At 37.7% G+C, this 24,600-nt stretch overlaps 1 protein-coding gene across 1 annotated transcript in view; it reads left to right on the top strand.

The window, feature by feature from the left end:
• PDK3 (pyruvate dehydrogenase kinase 3) overlaps nucleotides 1-21,443 on the top strand; it is a 53,133-nt gene extending 31,690 nt beyond the window's left edge. The window contains exons 4-11 of the mRNA XM_032181995.1: nucleotides 5,920-6,104; nucleotides 7,828-7,917; nucleotides 11,560-11,637; nucleotides 13,151-13,227; nucleotides 14,028-14,129; nucleotides 14,342-14,452; nucleotides 18,988-19,101; nucleotides 20,202-21,443. Coding sequence (XP_032037886.1) covers nucleotides 5,920-6,104; nucleotides 7,828-7,917; nucleotides 11,560-11,637; nucleotides 13,151-13,227; nucleotides 14,028-14,129; nucleotides 14,342-14,452; nucleotides 18,988-19,101; nucleotides 20,202-20,345 — 901 coding nt within the window. The 3' untranslated portion in view covers nucleotides 20,346-21,443. The remainder of the gene's footprint in view (nucleotides 1-5,919; nucleotides 6,105-7,827; nucleotides 7,918-11,559; nucleotides 11,638-13,150; nucleotides 13,228-14,027; nucleotides 14,130-14,341; nucleotides 14,453-18,987; nucleotides 19,102-20,201) is intronic.
• Nucleotides 21,444-24,600: the final 3,157 nt, after the last annotated feature.

Below are 24,600 nucleotides of genomic sequence, written 5' to 3'. Positions count from 1 at the left end.
AGTTTCTGTTTGTGACTATCTTAGCAGTAAGAGTTCCTACTGTTTGACTTAGAACATCTGGTAACTGAGTTCTACTCAAGAACTTCAGTTTCCCTTTGAGATGACAGAAGCTGTCCTGGACATCTGAGTGGGCCTGGCAAGCATAACAGGTCCCGGTAAGCCTATAACATCCCGGACGTGCAGATGGATGCAATGTAGTTATGAAGCTGCTTGTTCCATTTTAGATGTTCTGCAGTTAGGTAACAATGTCAGTGTTTCTCAGACTTCAGAGCTTCAAGGTAGTTTACTAAATATATATTTATTTATGGAGTGTGTAAAAGGTTGGTCAACAGTTTTCTTGGAGATCTGTTTTTGGGGTTTGTTCACAATTACCAGGTGTATTATGTGATTGTCATAGTGGTAATGGGCATTTCTGACATTGATATGAAATGATGTGAAATATTCGGTGAGATATTCTATATCAGTATGATATACCAAATATGATAAACCAAATATTTACTCCATCAGTGTAATTTTTGTTACAGTAATCACAAGATGTCAAAGATTTTAGGATGTGTATTTAAATACATATAGTAAGGAACACCAGGAATTCTTTTGCAGCCTTCTGAGATAAAGTCCAACTATACTTATTGTCCAAAAGGCAGGAAGAGTGTTCTTTTATACTGAGTTTGGCCTTTGAAGAGATGCAAAACCTACATTACCCAATTGAAGACCAATTTATTCTTATTGATGATATTGGATAGGCTGCTTGAGATTAGGCAGATTTACTTTCCTACTCTTTTGCATGTCATCTCTTCCTAACTTTCTGAAAGCCATGCCATCTGACTGGATATGGAGCTGTAATTAGCAATTATTTTAAAAATTTAATAATCCAATGGATAAATCTAACCATTTCTCAACTTCTCTACCAGTGTCCCATGTTGCTGCTCTACAGCCCTGTCCCCTTTTTATGTCTATATGGCAGAAGGAGAAATGTTGGGAACTCTTTTCAGTAATGGTTCTATAACACTTTGCTTTTGTAACTATATAACAATGAATTCAGAATTTGACCCATTATCTGGGACCTGCTGGGGTGGACTTAAGGTTCTGGTGCTGCTTATCAAGGTAACAGCAGCACGAGAGAAGAGAAAGAGCTGAAGTGCTCTTTTAGACACATCTGATAACCATAGACGTGCCCTTATAAGAGGATCTGATCACAGTTCCATACTTGTCCTTGAATACCATGCAGCAAATGAAATACTCTGGTGTCACCACCACCAGGATTGTGCAGAGGGGCAGATGTCCCATAGTCCAGGTAGGTCTCAGATTGCCAGTGCCAGTCGCTTGATGGCTTGACAGTTGGTGTGGGTCTGAACCTTCAGAATGCAGCTCTAGCTTGCACATGATGAGTCCTTTCTGAAGTTTGGGTTAGATGTTTTTTATAGTAGTGCTATTTCTACAGCAGGCAAATTGTTTTGGTTTTTCATTTTTTTTAGTTGAAATTAAATACATGTGCCTCAGTCTTGAGAAATGAACTTGCTGCAGTTTGCAAATGTATCAGATATTTTAAAATGACCCAGGGCTACTCATTATACAAGTTTTTGTCATTTCAGGAGTGGTCACTGAATCTTACAGGCTCCTCTTGGATGGAACAGAGCAATGCTGTCTGCTTCAGTCAATAGTTGGCGAGAGGCAGTCTTGCAGACCAGGATTTACTTTCTTTAAATATTTCATGGCTTTTTGGTTTTCTGATACTCCTTAGCAAATGCGTGGATATCTCTCTTAACCCTTCTTTACACAGCATTTATCAGAGTCAAGCTGGGCTCAGTGTCTCCAGGTTCATATGTCCTCAGGAGCAATTTCTAGCACAAGTAATTGCAGACTGATTCAGAGTTTGGACCTCTTGCAATAGTGAGGTTTTTTTGTGGCAACCACCGGGCAGCATGGCTTTTGAAGGGTGAGATGTATGATGTTGGAGGTGGTACTTCAATTAATGCTTTCTAAAATGGTGGAATGACGGCATTAGTTGAATGTAAAACTGCCCTCTGACTTTGTGTCACCTCTCTGCTCACCTGGGGAGCCTGCTTGGGTGTTCTCAGAGCTCAGGGCCCCTTTTTCATATCAACGTACAGGATTATAGATGTTATCCCTGTGTTGGCATAGCTGTCTGCTCAGCCATACAGTGAAATGAGTTGGGAAACTGATCTAGTGGAAAAATAGCCCTCTTTCAGCCCCATCAATCCCTAAACTGTTGTGCCCCGAGGCCCGCAAAGAGAGCAGTGCCAACGCAATACAGCGGGTGAGCAGGTATGAGTAAGTGCAGACTAAACCAATGCTAACGCTGAGTAGTGGCTTCCCAGAGTAACCCAACTTGCCTGTGCTCTTAGCGTATAAATTTGAGGACATATGCATAGCCATGAATTTTTTTTGAACATGGGGAAAAATACGTCAAAGGGATTTTTCTGCCACGTATTTCTGTGCTACAGAGGATCAGAAATGCTTCAGTTTCTTCACGTTCTATTGGTTAGTGGACTGGATGAAGACTTGCTACAGTGTTGTCAGACCTTTTGGGAATTTTTGATAATAACAGTGTCTTTACTCAAGGTGCAGAGGGGTCTGGTAGAAGTCTTTCCTTAGCTCTGTCAAACAATGTGATTGCAGAAGTTTTAAGATAAGGTGTTCACATTTGGTAGAGTGTGTAAGCTGGCAGAAGTGTTTGGAACTTCCCATGGTGGCAGTATGCATCCGGATGATCATGCAAAGGCAGAAGTTGCTTTTCAAAAACAGAAGGTTTTGTAAAAAGTGGTGTTTATCTGTACATTGGGGGGGGGGGAAAAAGAAAAGAACAAACACTCCACATTCCGTACCCATGAGTTTCTTGGATTTTTTTTCTTGCTCACCCTGTGGTGGGAGTGTGTCAGAGAAAGTATTCCAGATTCAATAGTAACTGAAGTAATACACTGTGAATATGTCTATAGATAATGCACAAATATGAAATTTAGTAATTAAAAAATAACTTTTCCTTGTGCAGCACAAAGATTGGAATAGCAATTCTGTTAGCAATTTGAAATAACTATCGGAGTAGATTGGAATAAGCACATGGTGTTTTGTTACTTCAAAATAATGTGAAATGCTACTTCACTTAGTGTTTTTACTGTGAAAATAGTTACGTTCTACTAGGGGAATTTTTCAGAGTGTGAACTTGGTTTGTCTTTATGGTGGTTTTCAACTACCAGGTAGCTAGCACTTTTTTTTTTTTAAAAAGAGCAGTCTGTCAGTCAAAGAATATTGTGTGCATGTATGTATATACACACATATGTCCTATTTAAGAGGATTTTTGACAGTCTACATGCATCAGTTTTTCTTCAACCTTTCAGATAATGCTATCCATAAAATGGACATAGCAAAAATTCCCTTTTGTCTTTATACTGAGTTTTTAAAATTACTTTTCTTGCACTGTCCTGATAAATCAAAACAGAATAATGCCTATTACTGCCATTAGGGACTTAAAAATAACTTGTGTGTTGACATTCATTAATTACCTTCACAGGAATGCATAGGCTTAATTTATTTAATAGCTGTGGTAACAAACATTGTTTTGTTAATACAGAAGCCACTGAAGTTATTTGACTGAAGTAGCTTCATATTAGTAATTGCTCTTCTGTCAGACCAACAGCATTATTCATTGTAGTTGTGCAAATGCAAAACAGAATTTTTCTGAAGATTTATTGCTAAATAAAACTTTCAGAGCTATTCTGCAATCGATTTTTCTCAGTCAATCCCATGACCACTTAAGATTTTTTTTATGTGGCTTCCTATGGTTTCAGTATAGCAAAAGCTTCAAATGCCTTTCAGGTGTGTGCGGGATGGGGAGTGGGTAAGGAATGAGTGGAAGGAAATGTGTTGTGGTTTCTGTGCCACTGCCTTGAAATTAGCATATATACTTTGATATGTTTGGTCACTTGAAAGCATCTACTTTATGGGAACACTTGAGTGAACTCCGTTATCTTTGAAGATAGGACAAGAGGCTGTCAGATCGTTGTAAGAGCGAAGAATTCCTTTACTGTGTGCATTCACACACCAAGCTTCGGCTATGATTTGCTGGTCTGTAATAGGTAAACAGCCTAGACCTTTGTTTGCCCTTCCAGCACGCTCGGTGCATTTGAGCACTTTAGTAGCAGGATATCTGCGAACAGTGTGCCCTCGTGGAGCACATAAGCATCATGTTGTATATATTGTGGGTAGTGGAGCTACTTAAAAATGAAAAGCACAGCTGTCTGCAAATAGCAGCTAGTAGAGAGTGCTGTCAGTTGTTATCTTTCAGATATGATTGGAAGTGTTGCTTCTCAGCTCTGTTTTAAGCCAGTCTTGTTGCCCTGAAACAGAGAGAAAGCATGAATAAAATAGCTGGGCAGTAGTCTTGTCTGGAAAGCTAATACCAGATCTCAGAGGGTTACAAATCATACAGAATCAAGACTTAAATGATCTGTAAATTCTTTATTAAAATATCTGAAGCAGTCAGCAAGATTGGAAAGCAATAGGGAACAAGTTGGTCTGTACTGTGAAAATTTTCGGGGAGATTCAGGCAGTTAAAACTTCCCCTTTTATATGCAACAAAACAGTGTTGAAAGGCAACTGAATTGTTTGTTAATATATGGTCAAAAAGTGGTGATCAGAACAAGGATGATGAAAGAGTATTAAATATTAATCCTACGTTCCTTTGGAGCTGGCAAGGTACAGTAGAAGAAATAATTTTAAAAGCTTATCACTAGCTAAGCATATGTTTTACCATCAAACGATTGTCTTGGCTAACTGGTTATGAACAGGAAGGAAGCTTGTGCTTTAAATGTGGTGACTAACTGGTAGTCTTCTACTTTTTGGGATCTTAGTCTTCTTTGCTTCCTTAGCTGGTGTATATTTCGCTTTCGGTGCAAATAATACATCTCTTTTCAGTATAAATCTGACATATTTTTTTAAAGTCAACTACATAGCCAAGTCTGTAGATTTGCAGATGCAGGCATAGCCCAACAAGACTCCCAGCTTTGTTTTCTTCTGAAAGCTGTGTTTCACTGTGTGTTTTCTAACAAGATCATGTAAACATTATAGTGCTAACATCCATATCACATTACAAAATAGAGCAGAACTGAGTAGCACTGATTTTTTCTATGTCTAGGCTTTTAAAAGCTAATAATTATTAATATTTAAAGTATGCACAATTTTGCGTGTGGAATAAACAGGATGAGCACTTTTAAGATAAGTGTAGAGCTGCCTTGGCAGCAGAAACAAAAATCCCCCAGGCTGATTCAGGAGAAGTACTTGTTAAAAACAAAGGAAGTGGTATCCTAAAACTGCCCAACCTACCACAGAGACATCTGTCAGAGCACCGTTGTATGTGTTCTGCCATCCAGTGGTGTAAAAAGGAAACTGAACAGAAGGCACACAGATGATAATTACCTATCCCGGCACTCAAACTTCAGAATAGATGTCAGGTAAAGAAATGCATTCAAAAATTACACTGCACAGAGTGAATTTTGGGAAGAAATTATGAATTATAATACTTGTCAGGAAATTCTATGGGGGCAGTAGGGTGCTATTTTCTGAGTTACCTCTCCAGTCTGCCAGCTACTGTTAGTTACAGAGAATGAGAGTTACTGTGGTGCATATAAAAAGGGAATCTCTTGTTCTCAGTTAATAGCAAAGGGATTTAATCTAAAGGGATGTTTCGGGAGGGAATGATTCAAATTGAGACCTTAAATATTTCACAGACCCTTGTGACCTAATGTTTCTCTTTAAATAAGCTTGTTTAGGTATGACTTCTTTATTTACTGGGTGGGATGGCAAATAGATAAAATGGTTATGGTGTGGAGAGTTGAAAACAGAAGCGAGAGATTGAGTTTAATTATACCTTTAACAATCTGTTTTTAATTTTGTTTCCTCTAGCTTTTTAGATGTTTTAATTAAAGTCAGGAACAGACACAATGATGTGGTTCCAACCATGGCTCAAGGGGTGATTGAATACAAGGAAAAATATGGCTTTGATCCATTTGTTAGCAGTAACATCCAGTATTTTCTAGATAGATTCTACACCAACCGCATCTCTTTCCGTATGCTTATTAACCAACACAGTAAGTAATTGCTTATTTCATCTTCAAGAGCTTGTTGCTTGTAAACCTGAAGAAACTGTAGCTTTGTTGTAGTATTTTTAGTACTCATGACTAATTCTTAATATTCTGTGCTAATTATGGTAAAAACATACTGGCAGCAGGTTAATATGGTACTGCACAGCTGTCAGAAATGAATCCAAACCACCAGTATGCTTTCTTCCAGAATTGTCAGGCTTTGTTAGCGTGGCTGTCACTTTTTAATCTTGTTGTCAGAGACAGCTTGCATAGTGTTACATGAAGTATTTTTAGACAGTGGAGTAGCCGTATTTTTCTGCTCAGAATTCTCTCAGCATAGCTTGTAGAGTTGGCATTTATTTCATAATCAAATGTGAGGATGCAAGAATACTGTGTGTGTCTTTTTGCTTAATTTTTCAGCAAGTTATCTAGGCTTCCTTGCCTTTTTAACTAATACTAGTTGAGTACTTCTAACTAAAGGTTTAAATTATAATCCTTGTCTCCCTCTACTCCCTATTTTCGATTTAAGAATAAATACTTGAATTAGTCATTCTCTGCCATTGAGTTCTATGTCATTGCTTTATGGTGTTACTAATAAACCTTTTCATATTCATATTACAGAATGAAAGGAGTTACTTGCACAGCTCCTAGTAACCGTTATGTGCAGCCATGCAGAAAGTGATCTATGTAAAGTTAAGATCAATCTTGATCTCTTAGTGTATCTTGTACCTTTTAGCACTAAAGCTTCATTGTCTGCCCAGTATTCTGCTTTTGTGGGCTATTAGAATATGGGTCCACTACAGGTAATGGGGAGCAAAAGTGCAGTAATGCACTAAGGTGTTTTACAAGTTGTGTGTCTTTCCAATAACCTTTTATGAGACTAGCAAATGCCATGCTGTCTGTGTACAAGTAGCTTTCATGTGCCAAAGCATGCAGTGAAATAAATAGAGTTTATTCTTGTAACTGGGCAGACAAATGATGAATAAATAGTGTAAAGGCTCTCTTAGAGTTGTAAGAGTTACAACAATAATAAAAGCTTCATCGTAATAGAATTTCGAGGCCAAGTGTGAGCATCACATGCATTAGTTCTGAAGTATAAATTTACTTCATTGAACTGAAATACACTGTCCCGTGGTTGAAACTTTTTAAAAAGCTTGTAGATGCTTAATTTAGTAGAAGTTCCCTGTGATAACCAATGTTAGTGATCTATCTGTGATGCTAAAAATTAATCTTGAAGCACTGAGAAAGACAATTGAAAAGTAGAGTTTGGAAACAGGTTATATAGCTTGCACTTTGTTTCATTATTGGCACAGTCTCCTGTGTGGTTCTGCAATGTGCAGTGTGCCAATGTATTAGCTCATCATTACTGGAATAGATAAAGCTTTCATATTCTGTCTTTTGCTTACCTCATACTGCCTCTGTTTCTTATCTGCTTAAGTGCTAAAGCAGCAGAAAATCACTTCTGAAAAAAAAGAAGTGTGAAATCTTTCTGCATCTTTGAGAACTAAAATCTCAGTGAAGGATCTGGTGAGTGCCAGACCCTGTGCAAAAGACAGAGTGGAGAGCATACAGCCGAGAGTTTTCCTAAACAAGGATTCTGACAATTTGCAGGCATATCTTTTGTAAAAATGATGTGCTATTCAGTAAGGTCAAGATATTACCAGATTTAAACTTTCTGTGCTGCCTCAAGTGAAACAGACAAGTCACTGCCATTTGTTTTTCCTTTTAGCACTTCTTTTTGGAGGAGACATTAATCCAGCTCACCCCAAACATATTGGAAGTATTGACCCTAATTGTAATGTGGCAGAGGTGGTTAAAGGTAAGGAGACCGGGTTCATATTTTTTGTTGATTAAAAAATTCACAATTTAGAATATACATAAATGTATTATTCAGATTCCTAAGACTGAAGGTGATTTTTATTGATTCAATACACTTAAAACAGTAACCGAAAGAAAAAGAAACACCAAGAAATAGAAGCTCTGCAGTTGCTTACAATAAAGCCATGGCTTATTCAGAATTTCTAATGTCTTTGTAGTTAAGAATGTTGAAACTTCTGATCTGTTAGTAGAACTAGGGAGACAAATAACAGATTAAATGCCTAAATGTTTTATTAAAACATAGGTGCCGTTTTCCCTAAAAATATTTAGGAACAGGTTCTAAGGTACTACTGTTTTTCCTTAATACCAGTACTAAAGAAATTTGAGAATACATGTACATGCCATTTTCTGATTTATTTAGTAAGGCGTTTAATAAAATGTCCTCAGCTATATATGGATATTACAGTTATTAACCTCGTGTATCTTACCACATCACAGCCTATTCTCTCTTGTACAGAAGACGTGTATGTGATGGCTGTACCTGAATGATCTGTCATAGTCTCATGTGGTGTTTTGTTTGCTGGTTGTTATGCTTATAAGCTTTCTGAATGTTAGTAAATATGCATGAGGCGATGCTGTCCCCTTCAAGAACTGGCTTATTGAAGGTTCACACTCTGGGTGTATTTACAAATACAGCTTTTGCTGTAGGAGTGGATTCTTCCTTCTCCCCTTCGTTGCTATTTATGCAGTTACAAAAGAGGAAGAATGTGTTTTTCGCCTTCACTTTTTGTCAGCTTTCAGCTGAAAGGGAAAACTTTGTTAGAATTTGGCTTGCACAATAGCTTGCTTTGTAATGTAGATGCTTTTTACTGTTAGCATGGCTTCTTGGCTTCTAGCTCTTTGGCTCCAAGGTGGCTTTTTTCAGCAGCTCTATTTTCTGTTGATTGATCTTACTACTCTTTGACCTTGACATTGTATGTTACAGGCTTATTTATTTAAATGTTCCTTCTAATAGCAATCTTCGGATCTGTTTTGATCATGAAATTCATAGCTGCTGTCTGCTGTGAACAGAGGAGTGTGCAGCATCAGAAAGTGCTCAGTCCAGTTTTCAAGCTAGTGGCTGAAATCATCATCTGTATCTAGTGAAATATCCTTTAACAAAATGAGGACATCATAAACAGTATCCAGTGTTGTTTCAAATAAACCAAATGTTCTTAAAGGCAGAGCCTGCCCATAGTCAGTGTAAGTGAGGCCATCTTCAAGGTGATGGAGCGGTTAATTTACATTCTGTATCCTGTGCTAGCTCCAACATGTTCTGGTGCATAGGTGGTATTTGAAGCAATTTGTTAGAGTTAAGGTGTTGGCACCCTATGTGGCAGCTACAAACTCTGTAAGATCTTTGAACATGAAAGAAATGATTTAAACAACCACTTCTTACTTCAAGCAGCTTCACCGAGTGTTGCGCCTCTGACTGCCTGAGGTAGGTCTCGGTATCCCACTGACTGTCCTACAGTAAGATTTGTTTGAGCTGAGAGCAATTCCCGGCTTTTTACTTGAGCTGGGTTTTCAGATGTACTGATAGATCCTTCAATCCTGTTGCTGCTTACCTCCAGCCATGACATGAGGTGTGCCTTGAACCTTTTGGCACAGTTTCTTTTAACTAAAAGTCCTAGGCTTCTGCCAAAGGCAGAGAAGAAGGGTAAATTTGAGACTGCACTCTGACACTGTTTTTTCCCTCATGAGTGGATACTTCACTGGATCGTGAAGTGATAGTGCCTTGCCCTTCATTGCAAGGGTGGCTGCTTTGTGAAAATGGGCGAGTCTTATATTTGTTCAGCTTAGGGAGGCTAGGTAGAATTTTTTCAGAATCTTAATTCTCTTAAGTTTTGTATAGTGGCTGTGTCTGCTCTACATCTGTATATTGAGGTCTCTTTCATTTATTACCACCCTATTATTGGCATGCTTTTCAGAGGCCTTGGTGTTTTTCTCTACAACAAGGAATCTGACTTCTACCACTTTGATCCACATCCGATATCCACTTTTGATGTGGAAAGTCTTTGAAACATGCTAATATATCTTTTCTCCACGTAGACAACCATACGGTCGTAACAGCTGCATGCCTGTCTTCAACTTTTGATGACTGAGTCAAGACTGTGGCAGTGCTCCTCATGCCCCTTTTAGCTAAAGCACAACAGGATTATTCCCAGGGCCATCAGAAGTTCTGAGATATTATAATTTTGTGTAGGTGTAGATATTCCCGCATTTTTTCCTAAGTTATGCACATCCCAGGCTGAGGTTTCCTGCAGAGCTTGGATATTAAATAGGATTTTAGTCTTTTTTACTAGGGCACGTTTTATTGTGCCAATGACAGGGCTCTTTTAGAGAAGGTCTTTGAAGTTGGCTATCTTGATACAGATGATTCCTGTTGGACAGATGACTTTGAAACGTTCTGGGGACTTGATCAAGAACATTCCCAGCATCGATTAGCTCCATTTTACTAAAGCTCAAGCAGCATCTGTGTCACCTGTGTTTGATACGTCCAGCCTCGCAGATGTCAGAATAACTGGTATAAATTCTTTCTAGTTAACAGGGTACAAATATAGATTACATCTGTAGGCAGCACATCTTGAAGTAGAACAATTAAACATAAACAAGCAGTCCTTTCTGGGGGCTAGTGATTTTGCTTTCATTGTGCTTGTTGCATTGCTGTGAGTCTTGGTGGTGACTTAATTTTTGTAGCATCACTTCGAGCAGGAGGAAGAAGGTAATTTCTAGGGCTGGATCAAATGGATCTGCTACAGTATCTTAGCAAATTTCTCTTTGTCTACGGGATTGCACCGTCTGTTCATGTGCTTGTTCCTAGCCAACCCTAATTATGAGGGGAAAAAAATCATTACTTTAAACTATTTTCATTAAGGTAACTTAAACAGTGTAGTTGCATGTAGTTGAGTTTGTAGTTCCTTCTTAGGCTAACATGTGTTGCTTATTTCTGAGGTGTTTTTGCAAAGGAGATACCAGTAAATATTTAGAAAAACTAAAAATTTTTCAAACAAAAGATAACTTCAACTTTCTTGCTGTATTTTTGTCAGTACGTAAAGGTTGATATGGACTATGGGTAAGCTCTTTGTTGTGGTTCGGTAGGAGAGAACGAGTAATCTTAAAGACTTCAGATTCTCCCTGAGATGACAATGAAAAGTCAAGTGTTGTAAACTGTATCGTGGTTGAAAAAAATAAATTGTGGTTGCAATGTCATATTTTCTTTGTTTGATTAGGAGAGAACAAGTATTAAGTTGTGAATAGGACATGATAAATAAGTAGGTATTGTGGTCTGCCTAGGTTTAGATCCTTCCTCGTTTTAAGCCCTGAGCAGAGATGGAAAAATAGCTTGCCTCTAGTAATTTCATGTTTTGTTTTGTGTGTTTTTTGTTTTTTTTTTTTTCAGAGCTTTAAATAGAATTTGCTCTTTCTTGACAAATTGGCAGTGAATCTATAGATAAAAAGAGATTAGAATGGATACCAGTTTCATGCTTGCAAACAGGTTAAAATTAGCGTTCTGCTTGTAGTCTTCAGATATGGGATAAACTTTGCTAGTCTTTTTTAGCTGGCTTTTCATAAGTTGGTGTTCTGTTCTCTCATTTTGTAGATGCTTATGAAACAGCTAAGATGTTGTGTGAACAATACTATATGGTGGCACCTGATCTGGAAGTTGAAGAATTCAATGGTAATTGTGAAACTCATTTAAGTGATGTAATTAAGAAAAAGCATGTCTAATATCCATGGTTCACAGTTTTGGTAATTAATTGTAGGCTATAATTTGAACTCTGCAGTCCTATATGCAGCTACTTTTCTTGTCCTTATGTGTCCCTGTAGACACCTGGATTTTAGTTCATCACAATGATATTTATACAGAATGCTATCTGCTAAATTCACTAGCACTTTAAGGAAAACAAAGGCATTTGAGAATCCTTGTGGCTGGGAAAGAAACAGGCCTGCCTCCTCATCTTTTAATGGAGCTCAAACTTACTTCATTTTTAAATACCCTCATAAATTCTACTCTCAGTCCCCTTTTTTTTTTTTTCTGTTTAAAAAAAAAAAAAGTCTTGAGTAATCATCTCACAAAGTTTGGACAGCAGTCCAAACAGAAGATGTTTCCAAACTTCATCAGAAGGCAAGGATTTGTAAAAGTCTCAGAAACAGAAAGTACTCAAAATTTTGAATTTGAAAAAAATAGAACCTTGAATTTGGTGAGGTATAAGAGAATTGGAGTATGGACTCAAACGAAATTAATATTAATAAGGCTGCAAGTTGCCTTACAACTAATTAAGCAGAACATTATTTGGATTTTCTCCTTTTCCAAAGGGTTTTTACCTGATCTTTTGGAAATTAGAAGACTTTGCATACCCTCCTATCTGTCTGTTAAAGTAGTATCTGGTATTATCATCAGCCCTCTGTGCCAAAACAGGATGAACTTGACTCTGTGCATTCATGTTGATATCCACCTGCAACTTCAGAAGCATGGGTTTAGAGCTTTCTCTTCAATGTGAACTGCTGCTGAGTCTGACAGGCTATGACTGTATAATTTAAGTCAGTAGATAATTGAATGTTCAGGGATGACTGCATCTTGAGCATGAAAACTGTCCTGGAACATATTAAGTGCAGCTATATTAATTCCTGGCAGTCAGCTAGCACCGGTGTCCAGAGCTGTGCCATGCTACACACCTCTGCTGAAGCACTAGCACAGTAAACAAAATAATAAATTATCATAATTTTCTTGTTCCAAAACATAATTTTAAATGTATGGTACTCAGACTTTCAAAATGTATTTTCAATGCTTTAATTAAGGGAAAATGTTTATTTTTTAGAATATTTAAACAGTGATTTTTTTTTTCACTTTTAAGACTTGTCCAGCAAATGTTTAAATATAGCATGTGTTTAGAAAAAAAAAAAAATCCTACACAAGTGGGAAAGCTGTCATAAATACCACGTTTAGTACTGAATAACCCCTTCTTAGTCTAGTTTTATATCTAAAAGTCTGCTGACATTGTCTTAAAAAATCATTAGAATGTATCATTTAGATGATTAGCAGTAACTGATTTTTTAATGGATCATATTTTGCACTTGGAAAACGAAAACATGCATACATACTGCTCTTTTTCTATAGCTTCATGTTAATCCTATAAGTAAAAATGCTTCAAGATACCGTTTGAAAAAAAAAATCTTTTTTTTTTTTCCAGCTAAAGCTCCAAACAAGCCTATTCAAGTAGTCTACGTACCATCTCATTTGTTTCATATGTTATTTGAATTATTCAAGGTAGGTTGTACTTGTTAATATTTGGAAAGGGTTCGTGAACTTGTGTTACTGTTGAAATTGAGATTCTTTTCAGTGACAGTTCTGAAGTGTTATTTCAGTTTTCCTTTCTTATTTTTATCCCAGTGAAGAGTTTGAAGCTTTGATGAATATCAAGTTCACAATCCTCTTATGCCCTTATATAATTAAAAAAAATAAATAAATCTGAGTTTTCCCTCTTCTCCTTTTGGCCTTTTGAAGCTGATTAATTTAAACTAACTCATAATAGTCTTTGCAATGATGATGTATTATCTTACAGTTTCTACAAGCTTGCTTCATTATTGCATGTGCCTTCTGCTTAAGAGCAGTGCATATGTCTGAATAATCTAAATGGCATGCTTTGTCTTGGTTTTGTGTTTTGTGAATCACTGGAACAACAGTGAACACAGAACATGAGGGCTACTGTATCTTTGGAATCAGACAGGTGGTCTCTAGGTGGTGCAATTGAATAGAATTCCAGAAAAAAATTACACTTGGTCAGAGAATTTTTAGGAAAAAATGGTATTTTGGTTTTGATTGCTGGCACTAGTCAAGTATGTTCATTTAGATCTTCCTCTTTTGCTATTTGTAACACCACTTCTTGAGCAGAACAGATGAGAATTAGTATACTGCTTGTTTATGCTTTGGTACAAGTCATGAAACAGTGTGAAACCAGTAAATTCTAGCAATAAGTTATGTTAATGTGTGATGGACTGCCAGTGGAAACTCACAAAAAGCACATATGGTAAAGTTAGAACTAAAGACTTTTTTTCTTTTAACTTCAGAATTCAATGAGAGCTACTGTAGAGTTGCATGAAGGTAAGAGAGAAGGCTATCCATCGATCAAAACCTTAGTCACTCTGGGGAAAGAAGATCTATCTATTAAGGTAAGTGCCTAAAGATTAAGTTCATGTGCAACTTACTAACTGTTAGGCTTAGAATAATGTGACTTGTAATTTGAAAAGTCAAATTAAGTACTGCATGACTTCTAATATTTGTTTCATATTCATTAATATTTCTAAAGTCATTTAGTTAATTTCAATGTGTTTTGCATTTTTTTTCAGAACATGATGTTTAAAACTAACTTTTTATTCCTTAGATAAGTGATCAAGGTGGAGGTGTACCTTTAAGGAAAATAGACAGATTGTTTAATTACATGTACTCAACAGCACCCAGACCTAGTTTGGAGCCCACGAGAGCTGTGCCTTTGGTAAGCAATTGTAATACATAATTAAATGTCCCTGAGCACTACTCTGTCAATTTCCTTTCAGTGCAATTTAATGGATCAGATTTTCCATTGAATTAATAGTTTATTGTTAGCAATTCTACACAGGTAAAACACATCAGGAGAAAACGAGGCTTGTTATCACCACTTAGTCCTTGGAACAGAAAATTGTTTTTCTTTGTCTTGACATTATATTCTCGGAAACAAGCATGTCTGCATAAGCACAATATTTTCACAGGTTAATGGACAGGATTTTTAGTGCTGTATTACCATGAAGGTGTATAACCTAAAGAGCTCTTCCTTGATGCATAAATTACTGTTAATCTCAGTTTACTGTAGGAAATGCATTGAAGAGCTGAGCCATGCTCTGAGCAACAGCCCTTGAGAAACCCCTCCTGGTAATGCACAATATATGGAACTTTGAAAATGATTCTTGTGCAAGTTATGGACCATGAAAATGCATTTAAAAAAAAAAATCCCTGATGTGCATGTGATATCATCACATTTGGTATATTGTTGTTCAGTTGGAGATCTCGTGTGCTGCTCTCGAATGAGATCAGATTTCAAACAAACAAAAAAATCCCATAGCTTCTAAGAAAATAATTATTTCAGTGCTGATTGTGTCTATTCTTTTAGTGGGCATGATTCTTTAAATTATTAGTAAAAAAAAAATAAAACAGTTTACTAATAATTTAAATAGGTCATTCTGATAAAAATTGTACGGCTGCTGTTCCCTCTGTTACCTTTGGCTTTCAACAAGTAGGTTAATACTGATACTATGTTTTTATCTGTTCTTATTTTTGTTTTGTATTTTTTCTAATATTTTGGTTGGTTTTGTTTTTCATGCAGCCCTTTATCTTCAAGAATGTCAAGAAAAAGTGTTATCTGGGAGGTTTCCTTTTCCTGTTTCTCATTTATCATGTTCTTGAGTGTTGATTTTTTTTTTTTTTTTTGTGTACTTCTGTGGTTGAAGTGCCTTCAGGCAGCTAACATAATGTGGTGCCAGAGGGTGTATGACTATGTGTGATTCTGATATAAAACAATTAACAGTGAATTGAAGGTTGAAACCAAATCAGAGTGGTTCAGAGGCAACACATTTCTTTTTAGGCTATAAGTAGAACCTTTGTGGTACTGTCTTAGACCACAGATTATAGCATCATGGTGTGTAAGTGTATTGCATTGTTTTCACCAGTGCTTGATGTCACCATGGTATGTATGGAGCCCAGTTTTGTATCTACATTGACTTGCTATTAATTCTTCAAGGTTCCTCATTCTATGATATATCTTGGTAAAATGCTTCAAATGATACCATGCCTTTCATAAAATAATTTTTAAAAATCTTTCTGATAAGTGCAGTGATAAGGAACAGGCCTTAATTCAAATATGAACTTCTTTCTTAAAATCAAGAATGGTGGAATCTTTCTTGATTGATAATCTGCCTTTGTTCTGTCTCAGTTTTGATCAGCAATTTACTGTAGGAGCCTACAAAGATTTCTTGAAACTTGTCCTTACTATAAACTTGTACCTTGATTGCCAGTTGTATTCACTATTAAAATGTCTCTGCCTTTGTGACTCTGATTGTAAAATGTTCAGCTTAAGATTTACACTATATTCATTTTTTCTATTCATCTTTAGCAATACATTCCTGTATTTATTTCCTAATCTTCCAGACAGCTTACTTTGATTCGGTGGCATTTATACTTAGTTTTCTTCTGCTCTGCCCCATCCTCAGGCTTTTTTTTTTCTTTTCAGTCTGTATGTCACTGTAGTCAGACCTGCAAAGTGTCCTCTCTTGTGAGCCTGGCAGCTTTTGCTCTGTGAATTGGACCTACCTGTATGACTGAACATTGTGAATTGTTAAGCTTTTATGTGTGGGGTTCAGATAGGGGGAAAAATAAATAAAAATCAAGAACTGCGAGTCTGTGGCATACCTTTCCACTAAGGAAAAAAAGGGCTTTCACAGTTAGGCTTGACATGTATTGTGGTTCAGATCCAGTTATAAAAACAATTATTCCATACTTTGTATGTCAGTCTAAAAATAATCTCTCAGCAGAAAGGTTTCACGTGAATGAGTCATCTTCAGAGTCTATGCAGAGGGAAGGTTTCTTTATTGCTTAGTGCCAAAGACCAAACCACTTAAGAATTATGCTCTAGAAGGTAGGTCTGTGTTCACATGTCATTCTTGACTTAGGTAATACTCATAAACTAAATTGCAGTGCAGTGTAAATAGATGTATTTTTCTGCTCTAACTATCCCTCCCCTTGTTGTATGATCCCCCCGTCTCGTTTATGAAACGTTTATGGACTTGGAGTGTAAGAGAGGGCTTGTTTTGTTGATTGGTGGAAGTTCTTTCTCGGTGTTACTGCAAATGTTTTTTTAATCTGCTGAGAAACCTTGTTACCATGGCAGCATTCTGATTCTAGCAGGTCTTGTGCTCATCTGTGCTGTTATATGCGCACTGGAAACATTAGGAACACATGGTAATGTTTAATAAGTGGATCTTCTTAGAGAATTTAATGATTCTCCCTTTGGCAGGATTTGTTTACGGTGCGAGAAGTGTGGCTTAAATCAGGTTCAATTAAACCTGTTGACACTAGTGACACTAATAATTTCCCGTTTGTTTAGTACATGCTATAATATTTAGTGAGAAATTGGCCCTAAAAAGCTTTTTCATCTCAAGGTAGGTGTGCCATTATTGACTATATTCTTCCCTCTAGGTCGAGTACAGACCTGTGTAGCAATCGATTCTTGATGATGGTCTCTTCTGCAAAATACATTGAGGCTTGCCTTAACCAGTTACTCATTGGTCATCTTTTGTTTTCGTATTTCTTACTAATTAACTGTTTTGGAAAATAACATGAAGACAGTATAGAGAAAAAAACAGAATTTTTTTGGGAAGAGTTGAAATAGCTATGTGGATCAGGACACAGTGTAAAAACACTTTCCTGGAAGGTGCAGGAGACAAACCAGAAGTTGGACATGGATTTCAAGGAGGTATAATTCTCCAGAGGGGGAAGTATATGTTTCTGGGATTGCTTGGTACTTCCCTTTACCTGAGCTGAGCAGTATGTACCATCTACAATTTGCTTTTCAGTTACTTTGCTTTTTAGTTTTGTTAACGTATTTATTTTTCGGTCTCCAGAAAAGATACAAGTAAGCTTTTGGACTCTTTTTAAAAAAAAAAAAAAAAAACATTAAAAAAAAAATTGTGAGTAGAAAAAAATGTCTGTCTTCAGTGTTTCACTTTCCCCTTTTGCTCAGATGAACTGTTACCGTCCGTGTTCAGTGTGAGCAACGCTGTAATCAGTTAAAGATCACGACATTTAGACTTCTGTAAAACGGCAAAGAGGACAAAAGTTACTGTAGGAATGGTAGTTGACCTCAGGAGAATTTGTGATGGATGCTGTAATACAAAGCTCTTTAATATTCACCCTGGTCTCCCAAGGGATGTCTTATAAAGTGACATCACATTTGCCTATTGCACATATTGCAATGCTCAGAAATCCTGCTTCTTAGCCTTCTTTGTCTTATTTTGGGGCTTTGTTACTAAGGTTCAGGGCTTTGTTTTCACTTATTGCAAGCCTAGTATTACATCAGTCAACTAAAATGTTTTACTCTCTCTCTGAACCCGTGCTCTTCCCTGTATCTTTCAGGTTGCCTTTGTAGAAATAGTATAGTGGGATGAGTTCACTGGTTTTCTGAAACTTCACGTGTTGAATTCTTCCTGTAACCCACCTTTTTGGAAAAGCTCTGTTACTCTATTGCCTCGTATATCCTTACTTTCAGGTGCTTGTATGTCTGGAGTCCTTCTGTTGTTGCTTTGGATAGCCCTGAAAAAATCAGGGGGATTCAGGTGAATAATCAAACAGTGATTGTCAGCACATACCCAGCCATCTGAAAGAGAGGGTCTATAGACCGAAATCTTACTCCTTGGCTGCAGTGAGAGTCTTGTTTATTTTTATGATAATTTCTTCTGGCAAGAGTGGGTTGGAAGAGGTGCACATTCTTTGCTGAAAGGGTAAACAATACCAAGGATTATTTGTCTTGTATTTCTTTGTATGTTGTTAATGAAGTTAATTTACTCTGTGGTAGTCTTCTGACCTCCACTGTATCTGCGGCATCTGACAAAAATTTGGTATTGCCAAAGAAAGAATGGAGTATTACATCAACGGTAATCATAGAGAGGAAGCCATAGGCAGTTTGCAGCTTTGATGACTGGAGGCAACATATTCTAGCTCTTTGAGAAAATAAAAAATAGACAAGATAAAGAAACAAACCTTTGTCAGGATTGTTTATTTTCTCCTTTTCTGTACTTAAGCTTAAAAAAAAAACTGTCTAGGAAAAAAGATTGCTCAAAGCATTGGATCCCAGCTTACAGTGCAGGCTGAGGAAATAAAGGAAAGCTTGAAGAATATATCGAGGCAAATCTGGTGTTTAGGTATCTGTAACAGTGATCTGTAACACTTTTTTAAGCTTTCCTCATGTTTGTTTTTTTCTGTTTGTTTTCTTGTTTTTTCTAGGCTGGGTTTGGCTATGGCTTGCCAATTTCTCGTCTGTATGCTAGGTACTTCCAAGGTGACCTTAAACTCTACTCGATGGAAGGTGTTGGTTCAGATGCTGTAATTTATTTGAAGGTATGAATTTCACCCCATTATAAGCTAGCAAGACAGTGCAACTTGAGAGTTTATAGCAGGCAGATGTTCTGCTTAATAACTGAACTTTCTTTTCACTCTTTGTTTTCAAATTCATAATCACTACTTTCTTTGTGTTTTATCCAAATTAATTACACAGAATCTTAAAAACAGAACTTTATAAAAGTTAACATTGACACTAATACTGATTGGCTTGCTTTAGATTCTTTTTTTTTTTTTTTCCAGTCCTGTGTTGGATCTTTGCATTTTGTTAACCCATGTAAATGCTGAATTTTCAAACAACTGTGTGATAAGAGAGAATTTTTGGATAATACTTTTTGATTCTATGAGTTTTGACTGCAGTAAAACTGGAACAAGACTTTTTGACTAACTCCTGACTAGTACTTTTTTTTTTTTTTCTATGCAGTCCTTGACCATTGTGCACTAGATAGTTTTGAACCTATTGTCCTTTTTCAGGAGTCAGGGGCTCTAAGTTAAAACTGCTTGAATTTCATCAGGGAATTTGAAAGAATATAGTGTAGCACATAGCTCATGCAGTGGTCATTGACTCAGTGTTACCTCTGTGCCTTGCTGCGTACAGTGAACAAGCTGTGGAATCCTGCACTAACTTCAGTTTCTGATGGATTTAATCTTCTATGTGTGTGCGTGGAGGAAAAAGGCATGGTGTTTCTTGGGGGGAGGAAGGGGGAAAGGCATGCTAATCGATTGAACTATTATTTCCAGATTTGTGTGCTGACTGAGTCTGAGCTTATTGGGAAAGTTGAATATTTAAGTAAAGTATTAACAACAAATCTCTCTAAAATGCTCCCAACCAAAACTTTTTCCTCTTGGTGTGTAGGCACTACTCACTAAAAAATGTTCTCAAGTTTTATTTCTTTATTTTAACCTATTCTGAAATATAGTGCTTCAGGAACAAATGGTCACAGCCAAAGTATTTTCAAAATAGCATTGTGACATGTAACACTTGGATAATTAAGATACTTCTATAGTTACCACTTCTGTATTGGAACAACTCCCCAGAGCATCATCTTGCTCTTGGCGTCTCCAAGTGATATCTTACTGTTGCTTTTGTTTTCCCATAGGCCCTTTCAAGTGAATCATTTGAAAGACTTCCCGTTTTTAATAAGTCAGCGTGGCGACACTACAAGACCACACCTGAAGCAGATGACTGGAGCAATCCTAGCAGTGAACCAAGGGATGCTTCTAAATACAAAGCTAATCGATAATTTGCTACCTTTTGTCTCTGCTGGAGATGACCTCTGCGTTCAGTATAAAGTCTCTGCTTTGTTCCAAAATCCTTCAAACCACAATAGCTAATTACTTCCAAACAAAGACCTAATCAGGGCATTGAAAAATAGTAAGAACAAAGTGATGATTGGGACTTACAGGAAGGCACTAAGCACGTTTGGTACGTGACCTCTACCTACTTCACGGAATATGCTTGGTTGCTTCAGTCATGCATTGACAAAAGGGATTGCACTGTGATTGCGCCTAAGTACATAAAGTTGTAACAAAAGATACTATTTTAAGTGCCAATTTTTATTCCAGTAAGGATTGGCAGATTGTGCAGAATCCCTTTTCCTGGTGAACAGTATCTTGCACAGCAATATGGTGTAAGAGAGAAATTCTAGTGTAGTTAAATATATGCTTTGAAAATCCATTCTTTGCTGCATTTTATTTTGCTCAGTGTCACCTGTTACATAAAATTCCTTTGAGCTCTCTAGATTTTACATCTAATGAGCTTATAAATGCATAGTTCTAAAAAGGGTTGTACAGCTTTAAACTGATGCTTACCCCAAATTCCCAAAACCTTTTGTCAAGTGCATACAAAAATTATGTTGTTGTAAGACATTGGGACTTCACTTTTTGGTATGCACCTTATTGATTCTCTTGACACAGAAACACAAATATATTTTTAAACATTTTTCCTTGTTTTAGGGAAAAATCGTAAGTAGTTAGATCATCTCTCCGTACAAAAAATCCTGTCAATGTGTGGGGGCAGGAGGTAATTAAATTCCATGTTTATTGCCTGTCATCTTGGGGGGTGGGGGGGCTGAAGGGAGAGAAATCTGAAAGGCCGGCCAGCCAGTCATATTTGCCTTAAGCGTGTTGGTTGCTTGGAACCTGATTAGTTTAAAACCTGTAAATAGTTTGCAAAGTTATTTATATATTCAATGTCTGACAACAGTCTGGTAATCTGAATTTGTAGTGTATATAAAGATGTTGTACACCAGCTTTTGGAAAGTGTCATTGGTCTAAATAAATGAAACTGGAAGTATCAGAGAAATGGGAAGGGCAAAATATAGTTGGCACCTGATCTGAAAGAAAAAGAAAATTAAAGAGGACAAAACTAAGTGTTATCTCCTTAGCTTTGTTGTAGGGGTTACTACTGAGTATTAGGAAGCTGTTCTTCACCAAGTCTCTGCCAAAATTCTCTGCCAAATACTGTTTCTGCTACTATGGCCTTTCAGAATTAGCGAGGTTTTGAAGTTCTGGTGATGACATAGCCATGGGAGTAAAGGAGATGAGGTGGAAGCAACTTCGCACTTTCACTTTCTCCTAGATGTTTTGATATTTCTTTGAAAGACATTGCAGATTTTAGTACAGAAAATGAAACACGTTTGCTGAAATTGTGGGGGAACTGTCCTTTTTTCCTCTCAATATTTACTTTTGTAAAGAACCAGTCTGTTAGTTAAACAGGGAAACGCTGAGAAATTGCTAGATTTTAAAACAAACAAAACCCCTTAGTTTAACTTCATGACAGTACTTTGCACCTGCATAGCACATTTCATCAAAGGATTATAAGCAATAAGTTACATGTAGACCCACTTCTTTCTGAAAACTCAGACTCCTGATCTCCCAAACCTGTGCTCTCAGCTGTCCCAGTCCGTTCAGGAATGTGTACGCACGTAGTTCTTGAGTTCGCAGCGCTCGAGTCTCTGTAGGCTTCTCTCCACTGAAGCTGAAGTCACGTTGGAGTGGCAGCTGGCTTCAGCATGGTCCCTGTCCTGCGCGTCCCCACAGAGTGCTGCGACACCGATGGAGGCAGAAGCAGCAGGAGGGCTGCTGAGCGCCCTGCAGAGCCCGACAGGTGGGACGAGGGAGTGTGCTGGGGGCTGCCCTGTCCCCAGCCAGACATGCTGAATGCTCCCTGGGAAGTCTTTACAGGGTGCAGTGAGGGCGTAACCGTGTGACCTCCAGAGCAATAATTTCCTCTGGCTGCGCAGGAGGCAGATGGACATTCAAGCGGCGCGGCTCTGCTGCTGTGGTGGAATCGGTGCAAGCTGATGTGACTTCCAGCTGATGTTCCAGTTCTACTAACATTTAGTCAGTTAACTTCTGCCTTCACCCATAACGTCTTACTGTTTTCTTGAATTCATTTCAGGTTGCGTTTTTTTCTACTAAAAATAGGAATTTGTGATGAAACTAATATTTTCCCAGTTGTATGTGATCACTTTTTCCTGGAACATTACCTAAAAATTACCAAAAACATTCCAAGGAATAAGATAGTCTGTGTAAGAAGCTGAAGTTCAGCTTTTGTTAGAAATCATATTTTGTAGTAACAAATCCTGACCTGGTGCTTCTTTTTGGCACCCTCCTTATAAATTAAGAGGAGAGGGAACAAAAAAAGAGGATGCAAACATACTGAAATGTGAAATGACTTCATGAAGTGACTGTAAGCAATGGAAGAAGCCAGCAAACAGAAGGTGAAATTCTGTGCAGGATCTTATGTTGTTAGTCATTTCACTTCCTTCTCAAAAACGGTTGGCTTTCAGGACTAAAGCGTTGTAGTACTTGGGAACTGAAGTCCCCTGAAATGGCGACCATTTCCAAGAACGAAGGTACAAACTGTTCAGAGCAGGAAAGTGGAGCACAAGGACTGCATTTATTTTTCCATTTTCCAAAGCTTGTCCTTGGGCATTATGCTGAACGAGTGAGCAGCAGCATTGCTCCTCTCCGACCTTGACCAGGCAGCCTGCACTTGAATCGAGATCTTTGGTGTGCCATGAATTATTTACTTGCTGTCCTTATGCCGCATTCCTGCATAGGAGTATGTCTGGAAACTGTCTTTGGAAGCAACAGCAGCAGACCTTCAGGAATTTTCTAGTGGGTATTCCAGAAAACTGAGGGTGGATAGGTTTTTAGTATGGCTAGTTCGACTACAGATACTATTTTTACTACAGATACTGTTGTTTTTCCAGTTACTGCTACATTTTTATTAGCTATTTGCTTTAATACTTTGGGGCAGTTAATTCCAAACTTAATTTTCTGATGTTATAAAAGTTTCTTTTTTATGGATTTCCGATGTGCGGCCTGCTGATGTTGTTGCAACCTGCTTGTCTTGGATTGCAGGGCACAGTAAATAAGGAGGGAAAAAAGATGTTTTCAGTGAAAATGCTGTGTATCTTTTGTGTTTAGTGATTAACAGAAACAAATTTCCAAACAACTTCTGTATGTTGCAGTGTAACAGAATAGCTCAGCTTTCTCTTCTAGTGCCTGTTTCTCTGCTGTATCTGTTGTGAATCTGATACAATAACGCCCTGTCCAGTTTCATGCCAATAGACACGAAGCCTCTCCAAACAATATACACCTCTCTGCTCCCTGCTTTTCTAGGCTTTGTTTTGAGGTGTCAGCGCGTGATGGGAAAGACGGTGAAATGGTCACAGGTGCGCAGTCTTGTCTCTGGAACTCACTGTGATGGTCTGGAGTCGTACTGCAAGAGCCTTTGTCCTGCTGCAGTTTGTGCCACCTCTTGGGCACGTTCAGAGCAGGTCCCTTGAGACATGCACAAAGAACGTGGATGTGCATTCCCATGCTCTGGGACAACTCAAGCTACTTTTTGGTTGCGTCAACTACACTTGTTGCTCCAACTGGATAATGTAATTTTCTTTCTCTTCAGTGGCATGTAGAATTTGTTTGTTTTGCTTAAACAGCCGTTCACTTTGTCCAAAAAGTAAATGGAGTGACTTTTTCACTGTAGTGTAATCTCCTCTTCACCTCAAGGCAGGCTAAGTATTTAGGGTGAAACCTTGACCTCATTGATATGGAAAACATTTCTCCCCCTTCACCTTTAGTAAGCCTTACATGTTGGGTGCTGCAAAGTGATCTTGATTGGTATAAACAACTCTGTAGAAAATGAACTAAATGTTTATTGTTAGTATTTATCTCGGCAATAACCGCGTCCAGTTGTGAGGTGTTTGGTTCGTATGCATGTTTCCTCCGTTCCCCTACAGATGCTGTGGTTGCTGCTAGCTCTTCATCTCCTCTTCCTGACACTCACTCACCTACGAATTGTACCAGATAAGTGTTGTTTTGAGACCTTAAGGTAGCGTGATGGCAGGATGATGCCTTACTGAGCTCAAAGGTGAGTTTGATGGCAAGTGAGGAACGCAGTCACAAATTGTGTAGCGACTTCAGGGCTGAACCGTGCAAATGCTTGCACAAGTAGCAGCTTACGAGAGGCATCCCACTTAAGTGAAT

This window comes from Aythya fuligula, chromosome 1, assembly GCF_009819795.1.
Source record: "Aythya fuligula isolate bAytFul2 chromosome 1, bAytFul2.pri, whole genome shotgun sequence".
NCBI classification, from domain to species: domain Eukaryota; kingdom Metazoa; phylum Chordata; class Aves; order Anseriformes; family Anatidae; genus Aythya; species Aythya fuligula.
The sequence above is the reverse complement of the archived record's forward strand: the minus strand, read 5'-3'. Positions and strand labels throughout refer to the sequence as shown.